This window comes from Eulemur rufifrons, chromosome 6, assembly GCF_041146395.1.
Source record: "Eulemur rufifrons isolate Redbay chromosome 6, OSU_ERuf_1, whole genome shotgun sequence".
NCBI lineage: Eukaryota > Metazoa > Chordata > Mammalia > Primates > Lemuridae > Eulemur > Eulemur rufifrons.
In genome coordinates this window covers 9526054-9550126 of record NC_090988.1, presented here as the reverse complement: position 1 = coordinate 9550126, position 24073 = coordinate 9526054, and the positions used below count along the sequence as shown (strand labels likewise).

At 53.8% G+C, this 24073-nt stretch overlaps 1 protein-coding gene across 1 annotated transcript in view; it reads left to right on the top strand.

Annotated features, from left to right (window-relative positions):
* The window catches only part of ST14 (ST14 transmembrane serine protease matriptase), a 41241-nt gene extending 18050 nt beyond the window's left edge, over positions 1-23191 (top strand). The window contains exons 2-19 of the mRNA XM_069468695.1: positions 2982-3141; positions 3412-3539; positions 3766-3836; positions 4995-5152; positions 5350-5385; positions 5664-5904; positions 8850-8989; positions 9489-9586; positions 10447-10556; positions 10673-10803; positions 11914-12018; positions 12353-12463; positions 12648-12761; positions 13096-13218; positions 14045-14231; positions 21241-21515; positions 22307-22443; positions 22531-23191. Coding sequence (XP_069324796.1) covers positions 2982-3141; positions 3412-3539; positions 3766-3836; positions 4995-5152; positions 5350-5385; positions 5664-5904; positions 8850-8989; positions 9489-9586; positions 10447-10556; positions 10673-10803; positions 11914-12018; positions 12353-12463; positions 12648-12761; positions 13096-13218; positions 14045-14231; positions 21241-21515; positions 22307-22443; positions 22531-22689 — 2484 coding nt within the window. The 3' untranslated portion in view covers positions 22690-23191. The remainder of the gene's footprint in view (positions 1-2981; positions 3142-3411; positions 3540-3765; positions 3837-4994; positions 5153-5349; positions 5386-5663; positions 5905-8849; positions 8990-9488; positions 9587-10446; positions 10557-10672; positions 10804-11913; positions 12019-12352; positions 12464-12647; positions 12762-13095; positions 13219-14044; positions 14232-21240; positions 21516-22306; positions 22444-22530) is intronic.
* The last annotated feature ends 882 nt before the right edge of the window (positions 23192-24073 follow it).

The following is a 24073-nucleotide window of genomic DNA, read 5'->3' as shown; positions in this document are numbered from 1 at the left end:
GTATTTCTTTGGTAATGTCCCCTTCTCTGCCAGGCTCAGGAATTGGGCTTAGGTGTTATTATAAAAGATAGAGGTGAGACAAGGAATGGCACTGTTAGAAATTCCCAAATCCCCACCTCTGCCCCAAGCAAAAAGACAACTACCCCTCCAGACCGTCCCCCCCCCACCCCGGGAATGAGAGGAACAGTCTGGAGAGATGGACTCAGAGAACATGTGGACTTTAGGACCCTAGGAACAAAGGAAGGCTGTAGTGAGGAGTGCAAAGAAGGGGAATGGGTCTATTCTCCTACTGGTTCCTGAATGCTAGTGGCTGGGTTTAAATCACTCCAGCCAGGAGGTTAGAAAGTTATTCTCTGGAGCAATTAAATCCAGAGAAAGGTATACATAGCCCAAGAGTTAGGAGTGCCCAGTATAAAAGGTCTCACTAGCCACTTGTGCCCTACCTGTGGCAAGCCACACACACACACAGAGCTCCCAGACAGCCTTTAGGAGCTCATTCCTAAATAAAAATGAACCACCAAGGATCCTCAGGCATTTGAGGAAAGCCTTCAATAGGGAAGAGAAAAGGTACAATAGAAATATAAAGATGAGAAGATTTTGCACCCATGAAACAAATACAAGATGCCATAAAAGAGCTAAATTCAAATAAGAAAACTTTTGGAAATTAAAATTTTCATAGCGAAAAATGAAAAACGCAATAGGAAGGTTAAAATAATGAGATGGATAGTATAAAGAAAGGATAAGTAGAGGATAAATATAATAAAGACCGAAGAAAGGTAGACCAGAGAAAGTAAAGGAGAGGACATAATCTAAGAAATAAAACAAGAAAGTTTCCTAGACTGAAAGATACATTGTGTTTCCAAATTCAAAGGGCATGTGGTGAGCTGAGCATAATGAAATTTAAAGGCCCAATTCAAGGCATATCCCTGAAAGAAAAAGTCATAAATAAAAGACAATGGATTATACTATCATATTTCTCAAAAGCAAAATTAGAAGCTAAAAAATAGTGGAGCCTCCAGAATTGAGTGAAAATTATTTTAAACCTATAGTTCTATACCCAGCCAAACTATCAACAAAAATGTGAGTGTAGAATTAAGGTATTTTCAGAAACATGCAAAGTATCAAATAATTTCCTTCTCAGAAATCTACTGAAGTATGTGTTCCGCCAAAATGAAGTAAACCAAGAGTGATGAAGACATGGAATCCAGGAAATAGGGGTTTTAACACAGAAGGAGATTGAGGAAATTCCCAGAGAAATGGTAAAAGAAGTTCCACACAACTGCTATGAGAAAGGACAGAGAGCTCTAGGAGGGAGGCCCCCAGGAAAAAAATGAAATAAGTTATTTGATAGATTTTATATGTAGAAGATTGAGAAGAGTATTACAGAACTCTTAGATTATATGTAAAGATTTGAGTGTATGTTAAAAAGAAATCCAAGTACATGAAAATTTGCAGCAGGAAAAACAAATTATGCAGGAAAGTAAACATAATAATGAGCAATATTTTCACGGTCTAATTATGAAAATAATGAAAACATAGAGTATGGCTATAATTTTTTAAAACTGTGGTCCTTTAACTATTAGGAGGATATGGCAGAAAAGGGAAGGAAGGACATTAAAATCCACATTATCAAATAGGAAGTCAGATTGATGATATTCTAAATAGATGAATCAAGAGATAGTGGTATTGGCATATTATTTAGAAAGACGGGGACAAGTTCCAGAACAGGCAGCTGGAAAGCATTTTAAGTGGTTGCCTCTAGGGTGTGTTTCTATGTGTGTTAATAGATAAAGTCACAAATATAGCCGATTAGGAAACTAAAATTGGAGATACAACTATCCCAATGTGTCTGGAGCAGGGAGAATCTTTTATAGCAATGAGTTAATAGATAATGTGTAAATGTGATAAATCAAGAAATGTCAGTTCAAGCATATAATACAGAGTTATAAGGAACTTCATAACTCTTTAAATATAGAGTTATGAGGAAATAGTTAAAAAGTGGCGATATCTGTGGAATTTGGGGTTGGGGCCATTGCTTTCATTGTAAGCCCTACTGGAGTGGGTTTGAGGTGGTTAAACCTAAGGCACCACAGTGCAGGCCCACGACACCTGTCCAGGATTTAGGGTGGGCAGATAGTGTGCTGGGGGTAGAAACACTTGCCTGTTTGTCACCGGGCTCGGTGGACACCCACCATCCCCCTGTATCTAGGCTCCTCTCGCCCTGGACACTCCCGGCAGGGAGGAGCCCAGGTAAGCTGCTATCCTGTTTGTCACCTGTCTGTTTGCTTTTACTCTCTTGGGTCTGAGCATGGGTGTGGATTCCAGCAGAGGCCTGGCCCTCTCATTTCACCTTGAGGTCCTGGACTGGGCGCCTAAGGGTAAACGTAGAGCAATTTGTTCCACGACAGCACTGCAGAACTGCCTGGGTTTACTGCTGTTTCACTTTTGGCTGGTTAAACATTGGCAGGGCAAGGCCACTGGGTAGGGTGTGCAGTTGACATGCCGCCCTCAGGCTCCTGGCCTAGGTGATGGTGGGGACAGAATCTGGCAGGGGCTGCATCTGCTGGAGGGGGCTGCCCTTAGAAGTCTGCACATGGTTGCTGGCCATGGGCCTGGGCTGGGGCCCCTCTCCCTACTCCTGGCGTCCACCTGTGTGCCCACGATGACTCACCTAAGGGGAGATTTCCATGACTGGGTTTAGACAGCCCTTCGTTGCATTTTAATTTAAACTAACAATTCTTAAGTGATTCTCCCCTGGCGCTGTCCGGACTGTGTGGTCAGGAAGGCTGGCCCTGGAGTTCCTCCGAAGCATGCCGGAGTGCACGGGGCTGCCCTGCACTCGTGGGGGAAGCCCTCTTCTCCTCCAAGCCCTTGCTTCTGTCTCCAAGCCAGACCTCATAAAACCTAAACGTCCTTCCCCGAACAGGGCTGGGAGGCTGTCGGGTGAGGGTGTCTGAGACTCAGTGCCTCTCTCTGTTCAGAACATGAATGGCTTTGAGGAAGGCGTGGAGTTCTTGCCAGTCAACAACGCCAAGAAGGTGGAGAAGCGTGGCCCGAGGCGCTGGGTCGTGCTGGTGGCCGTGTTGTTCGGCCTTGTCGTGGTTTCGCTCACGGTTGGCTTGCTGGTGTGGCACTTTCAGTGTGAGTAAAGCTGGGGGCTGGCCCTACAGAGGGCCATGTGGGAATGGCTGTCCCTCCTGTCAGTGGACAGACCCAGAGCCACCTACTGTGGATGGGAGGGAGTGCAGGGGGTGGGTGAGGGGGTCTAGGGTGCCGTCTCCTCGGGCTCTTTCGAGCCACTGGCCCCCTCTGGGCATTCACTCCCCCAGGGAGCAGAGGGGAGATGTGGCCGGTGGGGGACAGGCGGGGTGATGCCACTTCCCCTACCTTGCTCCTTCTGGTCTGGCACAGACCGGAATATGCGGGTCCAGATGGTCTTCAATGGCTACCTAAGGATCACAAACGAGAACTTTCTGGATGCCTATGAGAACTCCAACTCCACTGAGTTTATAAACCTGGCCAACAAGGTGAAGGAAGCGGTGAGTCCAAGCCCTGGACAGGGAGCTCTGCCCCTGCTGCCTGCTCTGGCACCCCCAGTCCGCTGGGCAGAAAAGACACCTCTGCTCCCAGGTCCCTGAGATGGGGGCTGACCTAGGAAGGGGGCCCAAGTCTCAGGACGGGAGGCAGCCGCCTGGGTTTGGGCCAGGGGTCATTGTCTCTCTCAGGCCTGCTGTGACCTGCTGTGACGCTGCTCTCCTTCCTCAGCTGAAGCTGTTATACAGCAGAGACCCTGCCCTGGGCCCCTACTACAAGGATTCTGCGGTGACTGCCTTCAGGTGGGTGCAGGGGCAGAGGCCGGGTGGGATGGTCCCTGGCCTGTCTGGGAGTGGGATTGGGGTGCAGTGTGTGCCAAAATGTCTTCTTACCCCAGGGGAGGAAGCTGGAGGTCCTTGCTTGGAGAGCCATGGCAGGTCCTTGTTCTGTCCTTCCTGCAAGTTACTTTTTTTTTTTTCTCTATTTTATTTTTTTTGAGACAGAGTCTCACTCTGTTGCCCAGGCTAGAGTGCTGTGGCGTCAGCCTAGCTCACAGCAACCTCAAACTCCTGGGCTCAAGCGATCCTCCTGCCTCAGCCTCCTGAGTAGCTGGGACTTCGGGCATGCGCCACCATGCCCTGCTAATTTTTCTGTATGTATTTTTAGCTGTCCATATAATTTCTTTCTATTTTTAGTAGAGATGGGTCTCGCTCTTGCTCAGGCTGGTCTCGAACTCCTGAGGGCTCAAGTGATCCTCCTGCCTTGGCCTCCCAGCATACTAGGATTATAGGCGTGAGCCACCGCGCCCGGCCCTGCAAGTTACTTAACAGCTTGACTCCTCTTCCTCCAGGCAGGGGTGCCCGTAGCAGGGTTGCAGGGATGAGGTGCCCAAAGGCATGTGGAGTGCTTGGCACACTGCCAGTAATGGCGGTGCTTAGTAGTTACTTTTACAAGTTTGGGTTTGGGGGGGTTTGGGGTGCTCAGGCAGGCTTCAGTGAGTCCTCATATTTTCTGTACTTGGACAGTTTTCAAACATACTTTTTTTTCCCTCTTATAGACTTCATTCTCAAAGTACTTTTTATGTTGCATGTTCAGCTGAATCCTTAGGAATGCCGTGTGGCAGGGGACATGCCTATCCCCTTCCCCAGATCAGAAAACAGGCACGAGAAGGTGATAGTCGGTGTGCCCAAGCTAGTGGCCAAACTCCAATGCGTTGTATTTTCCTCAGTCCTGAGCCCAAGCTGGCCCCAGATTCCGTCTGGTTGGACGTGAGGCCATGAGAGCAGAGGACAGAGGGGCGAGAGCTGTGCATGGGCCGGGAGGGCGGGTGGCAGGAGAGGCGGGGCGGCCGGGTAGGTCGGGCTGCGTCTGCCCCGAGGCCGGCTCCGGAGAGTGTGCGGGAATCAGGCGGGAAGCGGTGCCCGGAGCCCCGCGTCTCAGGCCCGCGGCTGTCCCCGCAGCGAGGGCAGCGTCATCGCCTACTACTGGTCCGAGTTCAGAATCCCGCCGCACCTGGTGGAGGACGCCCAGCGCGCCATGGCGGAAGAGCGCGTGGTCACGCTGCCGCCCCGTGCGCGGTCCCGGCACTCCTTCGTGCTGACCTCGGTGGTGGCCTTCCGTGAGTCGGGGTGGCCCGGGTGGGCAGGTGGAGCGGGGCTGGGCCCTGGACCATTGCGGGGGAATCAACGCGCCCAGGGCCAGTGCCGTGCAGAGAAGACTGCGTGACGGCCGGGCACCTCCCTCATTATAATAAGGAAGCAGGAATAAGGAAATGGACCATATCAGTAAAGACCTCATTCTCCCTCTTATTCTCAGCCTCTGACCCCAGAACAGTACAGAGGACCCAGGACGGTAAGTATCATGCCCTTTTCCTCCTGTGGATGGAGAGGAGGGGGGATGTGGCCAGACGTCCTTGAGCCAGGTTGTCCCCACAAGTCACATGGTGCTGATCCCTCCGCCTCTTTCAGGCCCTGCTGAGAAACCCCCTTCTTGGTCTCCCAAGGTCCGGGGCAGCCTGAGATGTCTCAGAAGGGCCAGGCCTGGGGTACACCCCCGCTGGTCTCCGGGTTGCTCCCCAGCTCTGCCCAGCCTTGTCCGCGCCCACACCCTCCTCCTTGTCTCCTGCACAGACAGCTGCAGCTTCGCCCTGCACACCAGCAGCGGGGAGCTGACTCGCTTCACCACGCCCGGCTTCCCCGACAGCCCCTACCCAGCTCGTGCCCGCTGTCAGTGGGTCCTGCGGGGGGATGCCGACTCGGTGCTGAGCCTCACCTTCCGCAGCTTTGACGTCGCATCCTGCGACCAGTATGGCAGTGACCTGGTGAGGGTGTATGACACCCTGAGCCCCATGGAGCCCCACGCTCTGGTGCAGTGAGTATGCAGAGAGCGGGGAGGAGGTGGGGGGCTGTGGGAGGTGAGCAGCTGTCTCGGCTGGAGCTGGCCTCCGGAACAAATTGCAATGTAGGTTTGGGATACAGTTTGTGACTCCTGGCCACGGGCCACTGCTAGACTTCCAGGCAGCAGGGACAGATGTGCTGTGACCCTCAGCATGAGCTGCAGCCACGTGTCTGCGAGGTGATTTCCTCAGCTTTGGCAAGGGTGGGAAGACCCCTGGTCTCTAGGTGACAAATCCATTGTGAGCAGGGTGTGCTGCTTTAACTGCCAGAGAGACAGGGCAGCCCACAATTGTAAAGTGTGGGTTTTATTATTATTCAGGTATCAGATCAGGGGATGACTGCTGTTGAAGAGGCAGTTTGTTACTCACAGTTTCAAGAGGAGGGGTGGGGCACAGCATGGCACAGCATGGCACAGCTGGCACTCGGGCCACCCGGGGAAGCGCCAGGGTTGGCGGGGAGGCAGCGGGAGTGAGAGGAGAACGTGGGCAAGAGCCTTTATTATGGTTTACTCGGGAAAGTCAGGACAAGGCAGATGAAAACAGGCTTAGGACTGGCTCGTTTGGGTAATGTCAGCGGGCTGTGGAACACAGTGGCTGTCCTTGTCCGGTACCTGGCCCTGGATGATCTAGGGAAGGAATAGTGGGCCTGAGTGTGAGATCTTGGTAGAGGAGGCGGGGGTGGGGCAGGCCCTGGATCTGTTGGTTTGCAGATGAAAGATCAGCAAGGCCCCAGATGCCAAAGCCCCAGAATGACAGAAAATAAAAGAGCATGATTTACATACGTGCTGGGGGGGCGGGGCGCCGAGGTGAACCCCCAAGCGCAGGTGGAGCCCTCTGGGCGGTGCTAGGGTGGGGGTGAGCTGCCGCTCCCTGACCTGGTGGACCAGAGCCTTGTGTTGCTGTCTGTGGAAACGAGCTGGGCTGACGTTTTGTGATTAATAATGGGCTAAAATTCTGGCCCCAAACAAACTAGAGCCATCTGCTGCCACAGCTGAGCAGCCAGGACTTCTTTTCTCTTTTTCTAATTTAGTAATTGTACAGCAAAGAAATACATGGTCCCAAATAAAAGAAACCAGCAAAGGGAGGATGAAAGTCACTCATCATCTTACTGCCTAGAAATACACCACTGTTTGTTCAACAGATGCTGAGGAATAGGAGAAATAGAATTGTTAAAATTAAATAGAAAGAAAACAAAAGAAATACACCACTGTTATGTGTTTGATGTATACCTCATACTTTCCCAGACTTTTTTACTGTGTGTATGTTTAGAAACAGGATTATACTCAGTTTGTGCAATAGGATTGAATGTTCAGCTTTGTTATCTGCTTTTTAAAAATGGAGTATATTATGATGATCTTTCCAAATCAGTCACCCTGTCTCTAAGCATGGGTTTGTTTTTGTTTTTCTGTTTTTAAAGACATAGTCTTACTCTGTCGCCCAGGCTGGAGTACAGTGGTACGATCATAGCTCACTGCAGCCTCGAACTCCCGGGCTCAAGTGATCCTTCTGCTTCAGTCTCCCAAGTAGCTGGGACTACAGGCATGCAGCACCACACCCGGCTAATTGTTTTATTTTTTGTAGAGATAAAGTCTCATTATGTTGTCCAAGCTGGTTTTGAACTCTTGGCCTCAAGTGATCCTTCTACCTCAGTTTCCCAAATCACTGGGATTACAGGCGTGAGCCACTGTGCCTGGTCTAAGCATGGTTTTTTAATGGTTGCATAACATCACATTGGTTAGAAACAGGTGACACAGTCAGGGTGACACAGTTGTTAATAGTGTGGACCCTGGAGCCTAAATGCCTGAGTTTAAATCCCAGCCCCACTGCTTATTAATCTCATGCAATGTCTCTGTGCCTAAATTTCCTAATCTGTTAGGTGGGGATAAAAGTATCTATTTCGTAGAGTTGTTATGAAGATTATTATGAGTTAATAGATACAGAAGCACTGAGAACCATGCCAGCAGTAGTGTTACTACCACTGTTATTATTGAGCTTATAGTTTATTTAACACATTAACTGCCATGTGAGTTGTATTTAACTCATGCTAGTTTTTGAGTCCAGGGTGAAGCATATGTAATTCACACGTCTCTTCACCTTGGGAGCTGCAAGAACTGTTTTTCAAGTTGCATATGACTCACGCATAGAAAACCATAAATAATGACAAATTTTTCATTAAGTTAGAAAGGATCATTTTGTTTTTGAAGTTTTTATTCTGTTTTTCTAATAAAACATTGTACCGCCAAGGAAAAAGATTTTTTTGTAGTGTGGCAGTCAATGTGTTAATAAATCGTCTGTTGGTAGGCGTTTACTGTTTCTAGGGCTTTGTTATTTTATTTTTTATTTATTTATTTATTTATTTATTTTTTGAGACAGAGTCTCACTTTGTTGCCCAGGCTAGAGTGAGTGCCGTGGCGTCAGCCTAGCTCACAGCAACCTCAAACTCCTGAGCTCAAGGGATCCTCCTGTCTCAGCCTCCCGAGTAGTTGGGACTACAGGCATGCACCACCATGCCCGGCTAATTTTTTTCTATATATATATTTTTAGCTGTCCATATAATTTCTTTCTATTTTTAGTAGAGATGGGGTCTCGCTCTTGCTCAGGCTGGTCACGAACTCCTGAGCTCAAATGATCTGCCCACCTCGGCCTCCCAAAGTGCTAGGATTACAGGCGTGAGCCACCGCGCCCGGCCGGGCTTTGTTATTTTAAACAAAGATGGAAGGTCTCATCCCTAAACCCTTGCTCAACATCACTGATTGTGTGGGGAGGACTTGCCTGAGGGTCCTTTCGGCTCCAGCCTTGGCCTTTGTGGATGGGACCTGGGCTGGGGCTGGGGTCCCGCCCCCGCTGCCTGGGGAGCCTGTTAGGGTGTGTGGACGCTCGGTTCTGCTGCTCTCCCTAATGCCCGCCCTCTGCCCCGCAGGCTGTGTGGCACCTACCCTCCGTCCTACAACCTGACCTTCCTCTCCTCCCAGAACGTCCTGCTGGTTACACTGGTAACCAACACTGAGCGGCGACATCCCGGCTTTGAGGCCACCTTCTTCCAGCTGCCAAAGATGAGCAGTAAGGCAGGGCCGGGCAGGGTGGGGACTTAGAGGGTGACCTGAGCCGAGGAGGCCACAGGCTGCCAGAGATGGGAACCTGCGGCCTCAAGGCCACGTGGCCCTCCAGATCCCCAAGTGCAGCCCCTCAACTGAATCCAAACTTCACAGAACAAATCCCTTTATTAAGAGGATTTGTTCTATAAAATTTGGATTCAGTCAATAGGTGGCACTCATGGATCCAGAAGGCCCTAGACCCAGGGGTCTGCTTGACCCTGTGGCCGGCAAACTGGCCCAGGTCAGCCACAGAGGTTGAAGCTGGAGCCAAAGGGCATTTTGCCAGCCACCCAGGGCAGGATCCTCCTTAGAGCTCGTCAGCTCCCGGACTCGCCGGCACCTTGCTGTGCAGCCTCTGGGTGCCCGGGGGCAGCTTGAGACCTCTGGGCAAGGAGCCCGCTCCAGCCGCCTCCTTGGCCAAGCAGGTCATCAGTCCTCACGCTCGTTCTCCTACCTTCTTCCAGGCTGTGGAGGCCACTTACGTGACGCCCAAGGGACATTTAGCAGCCCCTACTACCCGGGGCACTACCCGCCCAACATCGACTGCACGTGGAACATCGAGGTAGGAGCTGTGGGCTGTATCTGAGAGCGTGAGAAAGGGAGGGGGAGGGACAGAGGTGGACACTCCAGGTGGGCAGATGAGGAAGGACAGAGGAAGGGAAGGCACGATAGTGTCAGTCAGGCCCACGCTCGGATCCCAGCTCCTTGACTGGCGACTTACTGGGGACCTTTGGTGGCACTGACCCTCTCTGTGCCTCAGCTTGCCCCTAGGTAAAGTGAGGTGAGGGCGCCTGTTTCAGAGGTGGTCAGGACGAGATCAAAGAGCGCGTGGAACACAGAAAAAGCACTTGTTAAATGGCAGCGAGACAGGAGAGTAGTGCCCGTAGGTGCCCCTCACGCCATCCCAGACAGCCATCTCTTTTGCCTTTCTTCAAAAACGCTGGGAGAGCTTTTTTAGTAAAACTTCCTCTAGCCGGCTGCGGTGGCGCACACCTGTAATCCCAGCACTTTGGAAGGCCGAGGTGGGAGGATCTCTTGAGGCCAAGAGTTTGAGAACAGCCTGGACAACATAGTGAGATCCCGTCTGTACAAAAATTAGAAAGATTAGCTGGTTGTAGTGGTGCATGCCTATAGTCCCAGCTACTCAAGAGGCTGATGTGGGAGGATCACTTGAGCCCAGGAGTTTGAGGCTGCAGTGAGCTGTGATCATGCCATTGCACTCCAGCCTGGGCAACAGAGCGAGATCCTGCCTCTAAACAAATAAACAAACAGCTTCTTCAGTAATGGAAGTGTCCATCCTTCCTTAGTAATGGAATAGTGACTCTCCCTGCTCCATGCCATCCCCTCCACCGCATGTGACGTCTTTGGGTTTGGGACAGAGGGACAGGAGCCTCAGAGTCCCAGTGGCATCTCTCTCTTCAGGTGCCCAACAACAAAAACGTGAAGGTGCGCTTCAAAGTCTTCTACCTGCTGGAGTCCAACGTGCCACTGGGCACCTGCCCCAAGGACTACGTGGAGATCAACGGGGAGAAGTGAGGCCCTGGGGCGTGGGGGCCCGGGCCCACAGTGCTGGGGGCAGGGGCGGGGGGTCAGCATCCTGGTGCTCCATCTCGAGCTGTCCCCTCTCACCCTGCACCACCCCCTGCAGGTACTGCGGAGAGAGGTCCGAGTTTGTGGTTTCCAGCAAGAGCAGCAAGATCACAGTTCACTTCCATTCGGACCAGTCCTACACGGACACCGGGTTTCTGGCCGAATACCTCTCCTATGACTCCCGTGACCGTGAGTGGATGTCGCTAGGAGCAGGGCCTGGTTAGAGGATTGGCCCAAGATCCCTGTCTACCCTGTATCTTGCCGGCATCACACTTGCCTGATTCTAAGACAGCAGAGAATGTGAGCTGTGTGTTGCTCTAGTAACTTTTTGAGGAAAACATGCTACTTTTAGTATTAAAGAAGGCTGGTGGTGGCCGCTGGTGCACTCTGGGGTCCCAGCATGCGGCACCTGGACCCGAGCCCTCCTCTCGGGGCTCCTCTGGGCCATCTGTCCCTCTGCTTCGCGTCACCGTGACTTTGACAATCTGGGCTTGTCTTTGTGGCCTTTTAGCACCTTTAGGATTAATAGCATAATTTTTAGACATTAAAAAATACTGTTAGCTGTGTGAACACCAATTCCTCCACATACACGATGACTTTTTATTTCAACGCTGTCATAGAATAATCTTTTGGAAGATATTTTAACTGATCTTCGGAGTCCAAATTTAAGGTAAAATTCACTTGCACGACTTACCACCAAAGGTATAATTGGATGAATAAATACCATTGATTTACACACTTACCTGCGACCAAAGCATACCTGTGCAGAGGTGGTGACAGTGGTGCCTTACAGCTTTGTCATCTGCCTGATGGCAGCAGTTGTCAGATGTCCCCCGATTTCAGAAACATTGAAATGTGGAAAATATCTTAGAATGAAGGAAATAGCTGGTGCCATTTTACATTTGGATGGGATACATGCATCACCAGCCTGCCGAGCTGTGGTTGCCCCGTGTTGCAGGTGGGGAGCCGGCCTCAGAGGCACCTGGCAGCCCAGGACAGGGCGGTGGAAGGGCCTGCAACCCAGGCAGCCTCTCTCTACTGTGCCCATGGCTTTCCAGGCTGGAGGTTCCCACGCTGGCCCTCCGCACACTGCTAGTGTAGCAACCCCCTCGCCAAAGCTCAGTGGGCTCAGGTGACACCTGCCCTGGGCCCCGGAGCCCCAGCCCTGCTCCTGTATGTGACTGTGGCTGGGTCCTCAGCATGGCTGTGAGGTTGACCCGAGGGAGGGAGGGAAGGAAGGGGGAGCTGGCTGAGGGAGGCGGGTGTGTGCGTGCTTCAGGCCCACCCTGTGTCCTGCAGCGTGTCCAGGGAAGTTCACGTGCAACACTGGGCGGTGTATCGAGAATTCACTGCGCTGCGACGGCTGGGCCGACTGTACCGACTACAGCGACGAGCTCAACTGCCGTGAGTTGGGCTGGGAGTCCCGGCCTGTCCCCGCCTGCCCTCACCACGTCCCATGGCTTCTGCCAGCTGACCCCTGTGGCAGGAAGGCCCCAGGTGGCAGAAGTTTGTCCTCACCCCGCTGTGCAGAGACATCTGGCCCCTTCCCCTCTCCCTGCCGTTTGGAGCTCTTGGTCTCTGTGGGAGCAGGCAGTGGAGTGTTCTAGAATGCAGAGTCAGCTTCTGTAGCTAGCGTTGCAGGGAGCTCCAGGCTGCTCTCCAGAAGGGCAGGTGGTCCCCGCCCAGGTTGCCCAGGTAGGGAGGCTCAGTGCTCACCCTGCCCTCACCCCCGCTCCAGGGTGCAACTCCTCCCACCAGTTCACGTGCACGAACAAGTTCTGCAAGCCCCTCTTCTGGGTCTGCGATGGCATGAATGACTGCGGGGACAACAGCGATGAGCTGACGTGCAGTGAGTGCTGGGGGGGCGGGGACTGGGTGCAGGGAGTGCAGGTGGGGGGCAGGTGGGCCCAGGTGCAGAGAGTGGCGGTGAGGGGTGAGCCCAGGTGTAGTGACTACAGGTGGGGGCGGGCCTGGGCTTCCCTGCTGGGCAGGTGCTGGCAGGGGCACATCGTTAAGTCCTTGTGTGTCCACAGCTTGTCCAGATCAGACCTTCAAGTGCTCCAACGGGAAGTGCCTCCCGAAGAGCCAGCAGTGTGACGGGAATGACGACTGTGGGGACGGGTCAGATGAAGCCACCTGTGAGAGTGGTGAGGCCCGGCCCCTCCCGACTTCCTGGGGTGCTTTCCTCCTAGCGAAGCTGCTCCCCGAGCGGCTGCCGTGGGCACACTCACACGCTGTGTGCCCGGAGTGTAATAAACATAAACCACCTGTGTGTTGAGTGTGACGAGAAAGGGCGTCAGTGGGGAGAGAACCTCCTGGAAGGTGGAGAACCTGTAGCAGGGCTGGAAGGAGAGTGGATGTGGGTGGGGCCTGGGTGAGGGGTGTTGGGTGGGTGGATCATGAGATGCCATTCGGGGCTTTCTGGCTTCGGGTTGGGTGCTGTGGATTGATTCCTTCTCCTGTGTCCTCCTCCTTGAACAGTGCGCATGGTCACTTGCACGAAAAACACCTATCGCTGCCAGAATGGGCTCTGTGTGAGCAAGGGCAACCCTGAGTGTGATGGAACAAAAGACTGTAGTGATGGCTCGGATGAGAGCAACTGTGGTAAGCAGGGGCCCTGAGTATGGTTGTGCAGGTTGTTCACTGTGCCAGGTACCTGCCTGTGGGAGGCAGCAATCCCACCAGCACCTGGATCACCCAGCTCTGTGCCTGGGTGAGAGGGTGTGTCTCCTGGAGGAAAGGGTGACTGCCAGTTGGCACAAAGGCACTGCCCCACAGGCTAGCTCTGGTCTTGGAGAAGGGACCCAGGTGGCCAGCACGTCAGCGCCTCTGTGGCTTGCCTGGGGTCCTGGCTGTGGTGCTGGGCTGACCCCTACCCTGTAGACACGGCCATGGAGGAGGGGCCTGGGGAAGCGCGGCCCGGCTTGCCCAGGCACTAGACAGGGTTTCACCCTCGCCCACCTCATAGTTGAATTTGCAGCCTCTGTGTATTTCAGAAGGACTGGCCTCGGGTTAAGTTTGAGAACAGCTGCAGCTATTCTGTGACTTCATGTCACCCATCTGTTCTTCCCCCTGAGAGCTGTGCCCTTCAGCATTCAGTGAGGAAATCTAGGCAAATGACACTCAAATCAAATCTAAGCAAACCAGCAGGTATCTGAGGCCCCTCGCCGCGTTCGTGTAGGGGGGAGGCGGGGAGCGTGAGGGTTTTGAGTTGGAGGTGGGGAGAGGCAGGGGCAGGTTGGAGTCAGAGGGTCTGTGATGCTCAAAGGTAGTTCTAGGGGGTCCCTTGCACTGTGCCTGCTCCCGCAGTGCTGTGCACCCCAAAAGGCAACTTCCCCAGGTGGGGTCTTGCTGTACCTGGTGCATGTCCCCTTGGGGTTGTGTGTCCCTACCTTGACTCTCTGTCCTTTTGCTCTCTGCCCCCCTGCAGACTGTGGGTTGAGGTCATTCAGTAAACAGGCTCGGGTCGTGGGGGGCACGGATGCAGACGAGGGCGAGTGGCCCTGGCAGGTGAGCCTGCACGTCGTGGGCCAGGGCCACGTCTGCGGGGCATCGCTCATCTCCCCCAACTGGCTGATCTCCGCAGCCCACTGCTACATTGACGACAAAGGATTCAGGTGGGTGTGCAGCAGGGAGCCTCCTTGCAGGCCCCTGTGTCTATGAGTCATGCCTGGTGGGCTGGCACCAGGGCAGGGAGGGGAGGGCTGGGCACATGTCTCAAGATGGCTTAGTAACTGCAATAAAGAAACGCACTTTTGGCTGGGCGCAGTGGCTCACACCTGTAATCCTAGCACTCTGGGAGGCCGAGGCGGGTGGATTGCTCAAGGTCAGGAGTTCAAGACCAGCCTGAGCAAGTGCGAGACCCCGTCTCTACTAAAAATAGAAAGAAATTATCTGGCCACCTAAAATATATATAGAGAAAAAATTAGCCAGGCATGGTGGCGCATGCCTGTAGTCCCAGCTACCCAGGAGGCTGAGGCAGTAGGATCGCTTAAGCCCAGGAGTTTGAGGTTGCTGTGAGCTAGGCTGACGCCACGGCACTCACTCTAGCCTGGGCAACAAAGCGAGACTCTGTCAAAAAAAAAAAAAAACAAAAAAAAACCGCACTTTTATTAGGTGCCCACTCTGAGTCAAGCCTTATCTCTGTACCTCTCCTAAGAGCTCCCTAAGAGGTCAGTTAGGCAGATCTGATTATGTCCTCATTTGACAGAAACTAAGGTCCAGAGAAGTGAGGACATTTGCTTGGGGTTGCACAGCTGTTCAGTGGCAGAGCCAGACGTGAGCCCAGGCATGTCGATTTTAAGCCTGTGCAGTCTCTGTGCTGCTTGACTCCCTGGGATTGGCTGAGACCAGCCTTGGATTTGGTGTTTCCAGCTCGGCTTGCAGGTGACTTTGGGCAAGTTATTCGAACTTCCCAGGCCTTGGGTTCTTCGGTGATGATGGTGATGCTATCAGTGTTCATCCTTAGAGCTATGAGAATTAAATATTCTGTGCTTGAGACACTTAGTACTGGGCCTGGCTCATAGTAGGTGCCCAGCACATTGTGGCTTCAGACACATGGCAAATGAGAGACCTGGAAGGAAGTGTCATGTTGGCATCCCAGGATACCAGGGCAGGGGCTAGGATCTGGGATGCCAGAGAATCAGCAGGAACAGGGGCCACGATGCAGGGCTGGGGCCGTTAGTGTCTCAGCTCCTAGCCTACGCAGGCCCTCTGGCCATGGGCTGCAGGAAGGAGTCTCAGGGCACAGCTTGCTCTGAAGAAGCAGGCAGAGGGGCATGGCCTTCCAGGGAGACCCACCCTCGGAAGGCAGGCACTTCCTGCTGGCTGCCTGCTCTCCTGCTGGAGGCAGCTCCAGGAGCAGGCGCTGTTCCGCAGGGAGGAGAGATGGGCCCACCATGGGGAGAAGGCCTCAGGCACAGATGTGGCACACGGTCAGGCAGATGCGCCTTGCGTGCATCGTGGAGACGGATGGCAAAAGCCCAGGGGAAGCAGAGCCGGCTCGATGGTCCCTGGGCCTCGCTGGGTGCTTGGAGAGCAGCCTGGTCCAGCCTGAGACCTCACACTCAGCTCCACCTTCGGCAGGAGTGATTTTCTTTTTGGGGTGATGGGAGCTTATTTAAGAATTTTTTTAAGTAAATATTTATTTTGGAACACAGACAAGTTGCAAAGATGGCACAGAATTCCCGAATACCCCTCACCAAGCGTCCCTTGTTGTTGACGTGTTTGTCAACATTAAGAAACCAGCATTGGCCCTTAACTGTTACCTAAGTTCCAGGCTTCACTGGGCTCCGACCCTGACCTCCTTTCTGTGCCAGGAGCCGGGCCAGGCCAGCACATTGTGTCTTGTCCTGTCTCCAGCCTCTTCCAGGTGGTGACAGTTTCTCAGTCTGTTCCTTGCCAGTCTGGAGGCCGTGTGTCTTGTAGGATGTCCTCCCAATCTGGGTGTGTCTGACAGTCTTCTCATGATTGGACTGGGATTATGAATGTTTGGAAAGAATATCATGTCATACCGGCAGTAAATGACACCAACATGCCTTGTCACTGGTGACGTTAGTCTTTCTCATTTGGCTCAGGTAGTCTTTGCTGGTTTTCTCCATGCTGAAGTTAACTGTTTTTCCCCTTTCTATACTTTGATCTTCGATGTGAGTTCACTTGGAATTCTGTAAGGAAGGTTTGTCCCTTCTCCCTCATTTATTTAATCATTTATTTATATTGGTATGGACCCGTATATTTATTTCATGTTTGGGGTTATAATCCAGTACCATGGCATTTACTTTGTTGCTCAAATTGTTCCAGATTTGACCACCAGGAGCTCTTGGAGGTTGGCTTCTGTGTCTCTTTGACATGCTTGTCCTTTTGCTTTTTTCAGCCATTTCCTGGCTTTCTGGCACGGCGGGTACTCTGGGCTTGTCTTGTATTTTCCCTGCCCCGGCCCTAGCGTCAGCCATTTCTCTAAGGAGCCCTTCTACTGGGGGATGGTATGTAGAAACCAAGGTGCGCGCTCGGTACGCTCAGGGTCCCAGTGTTGCTGTGCCTGGCCCCTGGGTGGGTCGCGGTGGGCGATAGACGTGTGCGTACTTGCTGGCAACGCACCTGCCTCACGCACCGCCGCTGCCTCTTTTCCTTTGCTTCATTATTTCATTTCTCATTTCCTTTCCCTCCTTCTGTTGATATCAGTCTTACTTCTGCCAGTTAATAGTGCAATTAATACATTTAACAGCCACTGTTGTTATTAGCGCTAGGGAGACACCCGTGAGCAAGGCTTGGTCTCTGCAGACTGTACTTTGCAGACTTGCCAGGGTGGGGAGAGATGATACACACACACACACACACACACGCACACGCATGCAGCACACACATGCACACGCTGTGCCAGAACTGGGCCACACTTCAGGCCCAGCGTGTGGAGTTAGAGTTCTGCCCGAGAGACTTTTGGGAACACCTTTATGAGCAGGGGTGTCTAAACGGAGGGTGGAAAGGTGAGGGGGTTTGCCAGCCGGACCGGTGGCTCAGCCCTTCCTTGTGTGCAGAGGCAGGGTGGTGTGAAGGGTGCGGGGCCCTGCAGTCAGGTTACTCTGAATGGGTTGCTGAAGCATCGAGTGTGCAGGGGGCTTGCGAGACGGGGTATAATGTTGTAAGAGCACAGGCTGCCTGGGTTCGAGCTGTGGCCTATGACGACATATTAGCTGTGTGATCTTGGGCAAGTTACTTAACCTCTCAGTGCCTGAATCCTCATCTTAAAAAGGTGGCCCTACCCTGCAAGGCGTTTGGGGGTAAAATGACTCAGTGTGCCGGCGCTGAGAAGAGCTCCACCTGAGTGCTGGCCCTTCCCAGCTGCTCTGCAGCCCGTGGGGGTCGCCGTGGGAGACCTCGATGGCTGCATCTCCGCAGCGGGGCTCTCGGCTGCTGGTAGCCGCAGGTACCTTAGACAACCAGAGACGGGTCTGCTGCTGTGATCAGATGCTGTCCTGGCTGTGCTGGCTTTAGGGAAAAGACCACTGTGGCGGGATTAGTAACGAGGGCTGCGAGAGGGAAGTGGGCTGGGAAGGGGGCTGCGGCCCAGGCGGTTGGCTGTCGGCCCAGGCGGTTGGCTGTCGGGGCTGGCGTGGGGGAGGGAGGTGGAAAGCTGCAGACATGCGGCAGAGGGCTCGGGATCACAGGGGGTGCGGCCAGAGGGACCGGTGTGGCTCTGCTGTCTCCCCGATCCCGCCACGTCTGTTCAGCGCTCTTGCCTCCTGAGTTCTCATGCAGAGATGTTCCCGAAACGTCTCTGCTGTTTTCCAAATGGCAAAACTGCTGCTGCCTTGGGTGCCCGCCCTGGCCCAGGTGGCTCAGCACCTCTCCCACCTCCTCCCTCGCCTCTCAGCACTCTGGGCCACATCCCGCGAGGCCAGAGTGCTCTTCCCGAGTCCGGTCACGTCGGTCTCCTGCGTCAGTGCCTGCCGCCGCTTGCAGGACGAAGCAGGAGCTCCTTCACGTGCCTAGCACGGCCCCTGCCTGTGTCCAGCCTCAGTCTCCTGTCCTGCCCTCGCACACCTTCCCCATATTCAGTTTAGGGGCTTCCTGAACATTCCCTTTGCTCTCCTTAAATAAGCTGCTTTCTCCCCCACCCGCAGTCCTGTTTGACGGCGAGGCTTGTTTCCTGACTCCCACCCTGTCCTCTTCCACAGCTTCCCGCCGGTCCTCTGTGGGACGCTTTTCACTTCGTGCTGTGATCGGTGGCTTTCATCTCTCTCCCCCACGTGCACTGTGAGCGTGAGGCCGGGGTCTAGCGCAATCTGGGGACATCTAGATGCCCCCAGTTACGGAGTGAGTGGGTGGGTGGGCGCCGGGGCCTCGCTCGGCAGGTCTTGAGAATCATTTTAGGTCTTGGGAATGAGACAAAAAGGATCTCACAAAAGCAGTTGCTAGGAAGTCATGTTCTGGCGGCAACAGAGTAGAGTGAAGAGGGACCAGAGGCCCATGTGGCGGCCAGACCTTCGATCTGGGTGTGCGATTCTGTAGGGAGGTGGCTGCAGAGATGGCAGGGAGGGGCCGTGCAGGGGCAGGGAGGGCGAGTGAGGCTTCAGGTGGGGCCGGTGAGGGAGGGATGCTGAGGAGGAGGCTCGGTTTGGCGTCAGGGGAGGGAGGTGCTGTGGTGGACGGTCACCTTGAGACCTCCCTGAGAGGTCAGGGAAAACGAAGCGTGTCTTTATGCTTTCCTCTATGGTACACATGTTCTATTTTGAAGGTACATATTTCCAATGTTTTATTTTGAAAAATTTTCAAACCTACAAAATGTTGCAAATACAATGAAAGCAAAAAATAAAAGAAGACTAGCACAATGAGCACCCATACCCTGTGTCTGCATTCACTAATCATTCAGCTTGACCACTGTTAACGCCTGTCTCCTCGCACACGCACGGTGTTTCGGTGCCATTTCCGAGTCAGGCGCAGCTCTGCGATGCCTCTCCCCAAACACGTCAGCCTGCAGCTCCCGAGAACAGGGACGTTCTCCCACGGAGCCACCGTTGAGGAGGTCACACCCAGAAACGGTGGCATTGACACAGCGCTGTGAGCCAGCATGCTGTCCACACTGTGCGTCTCCCTCAGTCGCCCCCAAAGTGTTCTTTATACCTTTTTGAAAAATCCTAGGATGTGGTCAAAGGTCATGTCTTACTCTGCATCATGAGGTTTCTTTAGACTCTTTCCAGTCTAGAGTGGTTCCTCCGAGCCCTTTATTTGTAGTCTCTTACTGCATTGGTGTTTCTGGAAAGTTCAGACCAGTTACTTCGCAGGATGTCTCTCGGTTTGGATTTTTCTGATTGTGGTTCACGGTCTGAGTTGAGAAGCGCCGCAGCCTTCTCAGGACGAACGGGCTCTTGGGTGGTGGGAGGGTTAGGAGAGGAGCCCGAGTACCTGGTTCCCGGACGGCGGGCGGGTGTCCACCGGTCTCTCCATCACAAAGGGACTGTCGCCTGGGTTATGGATGCATCGCATCTGGCAATATTTTGAATGCCTGAGTGGTCTGGTGCCCGGCAGTCGCTGCCGACGATTCTCGAGTGTGCGGACCGTTGCTGTGGCGGGTGCAAATGGGATTCCTTGTGGTATAACTGCTTCTATCTTTAGCAGCTGGTTTTTCTATATAAAAGAATAGCTTTCCCAGCCAGGCGAGGTAGCTCACACCTGTAATTCCCAGCACTTTGGGAGGCTGAGGCGGGAGGATGACTTGAGGCCAGGAGTTCAAGACCAGCCTGGATAATAGAGCAAGACCCTGTGTCTACAAAAAAATTGAAAAAGAAAAAAAAAAAAAAAGAATAGCTTTTCTTCTCCCCTCATAAACTGTTTTGAAATTACATTTTAGATTCGGGGTGGACTGCTGCACCCCCCCCCCACCCTGTTTTATTGTTCTGAGTGTGTGACAGTTTCACCCTGTTGTTATTTATTTTGGTGTTTATGTTACCCTGACTTTAGCTAGTGACGGCTTTGTCAGGTCGGCCGCGCCTGGGTTTGAGTGCTCGCTCACTTCCTGCAGAAACAGAATGTTCCAGGTTCACCTTACGCTTTCTCTGCCCCAGATCTGAAATCAGTCATTTCTCCAGGGAGCCCTGGCTCCTTTCAGTAGAGAAGGGCACTGCAAAACCAAGTTCTGAGTGCTGCTGGGGAGGGCATTGCTTTTAGGCAATTTTTTAAAAATCCTGAGCTTTTCCCGACAGCTCAGATCCCAGTGCGTGTCTGTGTCTCCCTGTCCCCACACTGGGAGTTGGCTCCGGGCAGCGTCTATTTGTTGGGTCTTTGCTGGGGCCTCCTGGATGTGATACAGTTTCAGAATCGCTAACCCCATTCTACTGCCAACAAAAACCTAGTACATAAAACTCGATATAGTTTTCAATTCATTTTGGTCTTAGGATATATACCACTGTGTTAAAAAAATTATTTGGATTGATTTTTGTGTTATTCCTTCTGGGAAAGATCAGGTTCATAAGATACCTATTTTTTGACAATCAGGTTAAAAGTGTGTATTCAGGCCGGGCGCGGTGGCTCACGCCTGTGATCCTAGCACTCTGGGAGGCCGAGGCGGGAGGATTGCTCGAGGTCAGGAGTTTGAGACCAGCCTGAGCAAGAGTGAGACCCCATCTCTACTAAAAATAGAAAGAAATGAGTTGGACAGCTAAAAAAAAAAAAAAAAAAAAAATATATATATATATATATATATATATATAGAAAAAATTAGCTGGGCATGGTGGCGCATGCCTGTAGTCCCAGCTACTCGAGAGGCTGAGGCAGGAGGATTGCTTGAGCCCGGGAGTTTGAGGTTGCTGTGAGCTAGGCAGACGCCACGGCACTCTAGCCAGGACAACAGAGTGAGACTCTGTCTCAAAAAAAAAAAAAAAAAGTGTGTATTCAAAGGAGCGGGGGAAGAGGTCAAGAAGGGTTTATTGCTGCAGAGGGAGGCACTGAGTAAAGTTTCCAGTTCAGGGTCAAGACCAAGAAAGAGGCCACCCCTGCCCTCACCCCACACAGCAGCTGCCGGCGCCTGGTCTGTGCGGAGCTGCCTTCTCAAGGCCTCCAGGCACTCAGCCAGCGCCTGTGCGTGCAGACCCGTGCGTCCTCACACGGCCTCACAGTGGCTGTCCCTCCCAGGTACTCGGACCCCAAGCAGTGGACGGCCTTCCTGGGCCTGCACGACCAGAGCAAGCGCAACGCCCCTGGGGTGCAGGAGCGCAAGCTCAAGCGCATCATCTCCCACCCCTCCTTCAACGACTACACCTTCGACTACGACATGGCGCTGCTGGAGCTGGAGCAGCCCGTTGAGTACAGCTCCGTGGTGCGGGCTATCTGCCTGCCCGATGCCACCCATGTCTTCCCTGCGGGCAAGGCCATCTGGGTCACAGGCTGGGGGCACACCCAGCAGGCAGGTGAGCTTTGGGCGGGGCCGGGGACCCGCAGAGCGCCTGGGGCCTTCCCTGTTCTGTGGTGCCTCTGTTTCCAGTTCACGTCTGCTGGCCTCCGGGCTGGTGGCTCACCTGCCCCCTTTCCCTCTGCCTGGCAGGACGAGGCTGTCCAGGGCGGAATGGAGGTGTCTTAACGGAGGGTGTGGGATTTGCAGGCCGGGCTCTGAATTGGAGGCCTCACAGCCTGGCTTTGCTCCTTAAGTACCTGAGGGACCTCGGCAAGGTGCTTAAACTCTCTGACCCTGTCTCTTCATCTGCAAAATGAAGATCAAAACACCTTCGCAGACGGTCCTTAAGAAATGTGAGAGCATGGGTCTGAGGCACTTTGTGACGCGAGGGGCCCCCTGAGCAGTGCCTGTGTCGCGCCCCGTCACGGGAACCAGCCTCCACTGCCACCTGGGCCTTCTGCTGCGGCTGAGGCAAGCGGGCATTAGTAGGAAAATGCTAGATTGAAAAAAATCTGCTGTAATATTAACGTAACACATTGCAGAAAAGGTGTAGAATAGAGAAGAAAAGGAACAAGCCAGCCTGATGGCTCTGCTGCCCCGATAAAACCCGGTGGCATTCGTGCCCTTTCTCTGTCTCCCTGCTTGTTGTTTCCTGGCCCCTGGTTACCGTGGTGTCTTTGGATCTCACATCACGTGACAGATTTTCAGCATGTCCCCACTTACTCTCTGTGGCTGCCTCCCAGATGTGCCCTCAGTTACTTACCCGTTTGCCAGCCGCTCAGCCCGGCCCGCCCTGCCCCTCCCCAGGCACCGCCGCGCTGGTCCTGCAGAAGGGCGAGATCCGCGTCATCAACCAGACCACGTGCGAGAATCTCCTGCCGCAGCAGATCACGCCCCGCATGATGTGCGCGGGCTTCCTCAGCGGCGGCGTGGACGCCTGCCAGGTGCGCGGCCGCAGCAGGGGCGGCGGGTGGGCCGAGGCGGGGCAGGGGCTCGGGGCAGGGGCTCACGGCAGGCCTTTCTCCGCTCAGGGTGACTCCGGGGGCCCCCTGTCCAGCGTGGAGGACGGGCAGATCTTCCTGGCCGGCGTGGTGAGCTGGGGGGAAGGCTGCGCGCAGAGGAACAAGCCGGGCGTGTACACGAGGCTCCCTGTGTTGCGGGCCTGGATCAAAGAGCAAACTGGGGTGTAGGCGCAGGGGCCGCCCACCCCAATGTGCACATCTTTGGGGCCACCGGACACACCTACCTGCAGGGCTGCACACCGGACACGCCAACACCCACACCCACAGGCCGCCTGGACCGCTTACTGCATCCCTGCCTTGGGCCCCCAGAACCCAGACTGTGAATGGCATCCCCGGGACTGCCTGCCGGGGAGCCCTCCCCGCCTCAGCTCCACAGTGGGGCTGGAGGCTGAGGCGGGGAGGACACTGATGGTGCCGGTGGCCCAGCCAGGGGCAAAGGTTTGAAGACACACCCTGCAGCCCCAAGCTGAGCCAGGACTCTTCCCTGCAGATATGCTTCTTCTGTCTCCAAGGAGCAGCCGCAGCCAGCTTCCGGGACTTCCTGGGTGGAGGTGGGGCTGCAGGCTCTGGGGACACACTCATCAGGAAACCCAGGCCCGGAGAACCTTGGGGAACAGGCCTCAGATTGGAATTGTTTCACCAGCCCCCAGGATGGGCTTCAGTGTGTGTATGTGTGTATATGAGTGAAACATTTTATTTCTTTTTAAGTATTTTTTTTCTTACTAGAGTTGGGTCCTCTTTTCTCCTTCCTTCTAGCTCTGTTTGCAAGAAAATGGATTTAAATCCCCCTCAGCACAAATCCTGAAGTCCGGCTGAGCTGGGCCCACCACGCCCCATCTCAGGCCAGCAAGGGGCTGTGCTCCTGCTCCTACTATAGCTTCCGAGCCCAGGGGCCTGGTGCCCCGAGAGGATGGCCACACAGGCTGGTGGGGGAGCCTGGCGTGTTATGGGAAGGGGATGCGGCCGCTGCCCAGGCCTGGGCCCAACCTAGGAGGGGGAGCAGCTTTGTCAGAGGGAGATGGGAGGAAGCGTGGCTTTGCGTTCCGTGAGGAGGTGGTCATGTGAGCTGTGCACGTGTGTGCATGCGTGTGCGTGTATGTGTGTATGTGCATGAACCCCAGCTGTCCAGCCTGGACTGAGTGGATGGGTCCTGAAGCCTTGAAGGAATGAAGCTGCCTTGCTCGAGGGCACCCACACCTGTGCCATCCCCCTTGATTTTTACCTATTAATGTGAAACATTTTCTCTCTCCTTGCTTGGGGTGCCCCAGGGGGACAGTGCCAAAGATCTGGCGAGGAGTTAGGGAGCTTTGGAAGGGACATTTGAGGGCTGCTTGTATGTTGAGGCACCATGCCAGCCGGGGAAGAGGAATGGTGTAGGGAGAGCAGTCACATGGCCAGTGTGATGAGGGCAGAGGGGTGGCCTTTGCTCACCGCTGTGTCCCCAGGTCAGGCCTGTTTCTAGAAGATGTTAGTACAAATTTGATAAAGGAGTGGTCTTTGCTTTCCATGACTATGGAAACAAAATGGAGGAAAGGATATGGTCTGGGGGAGC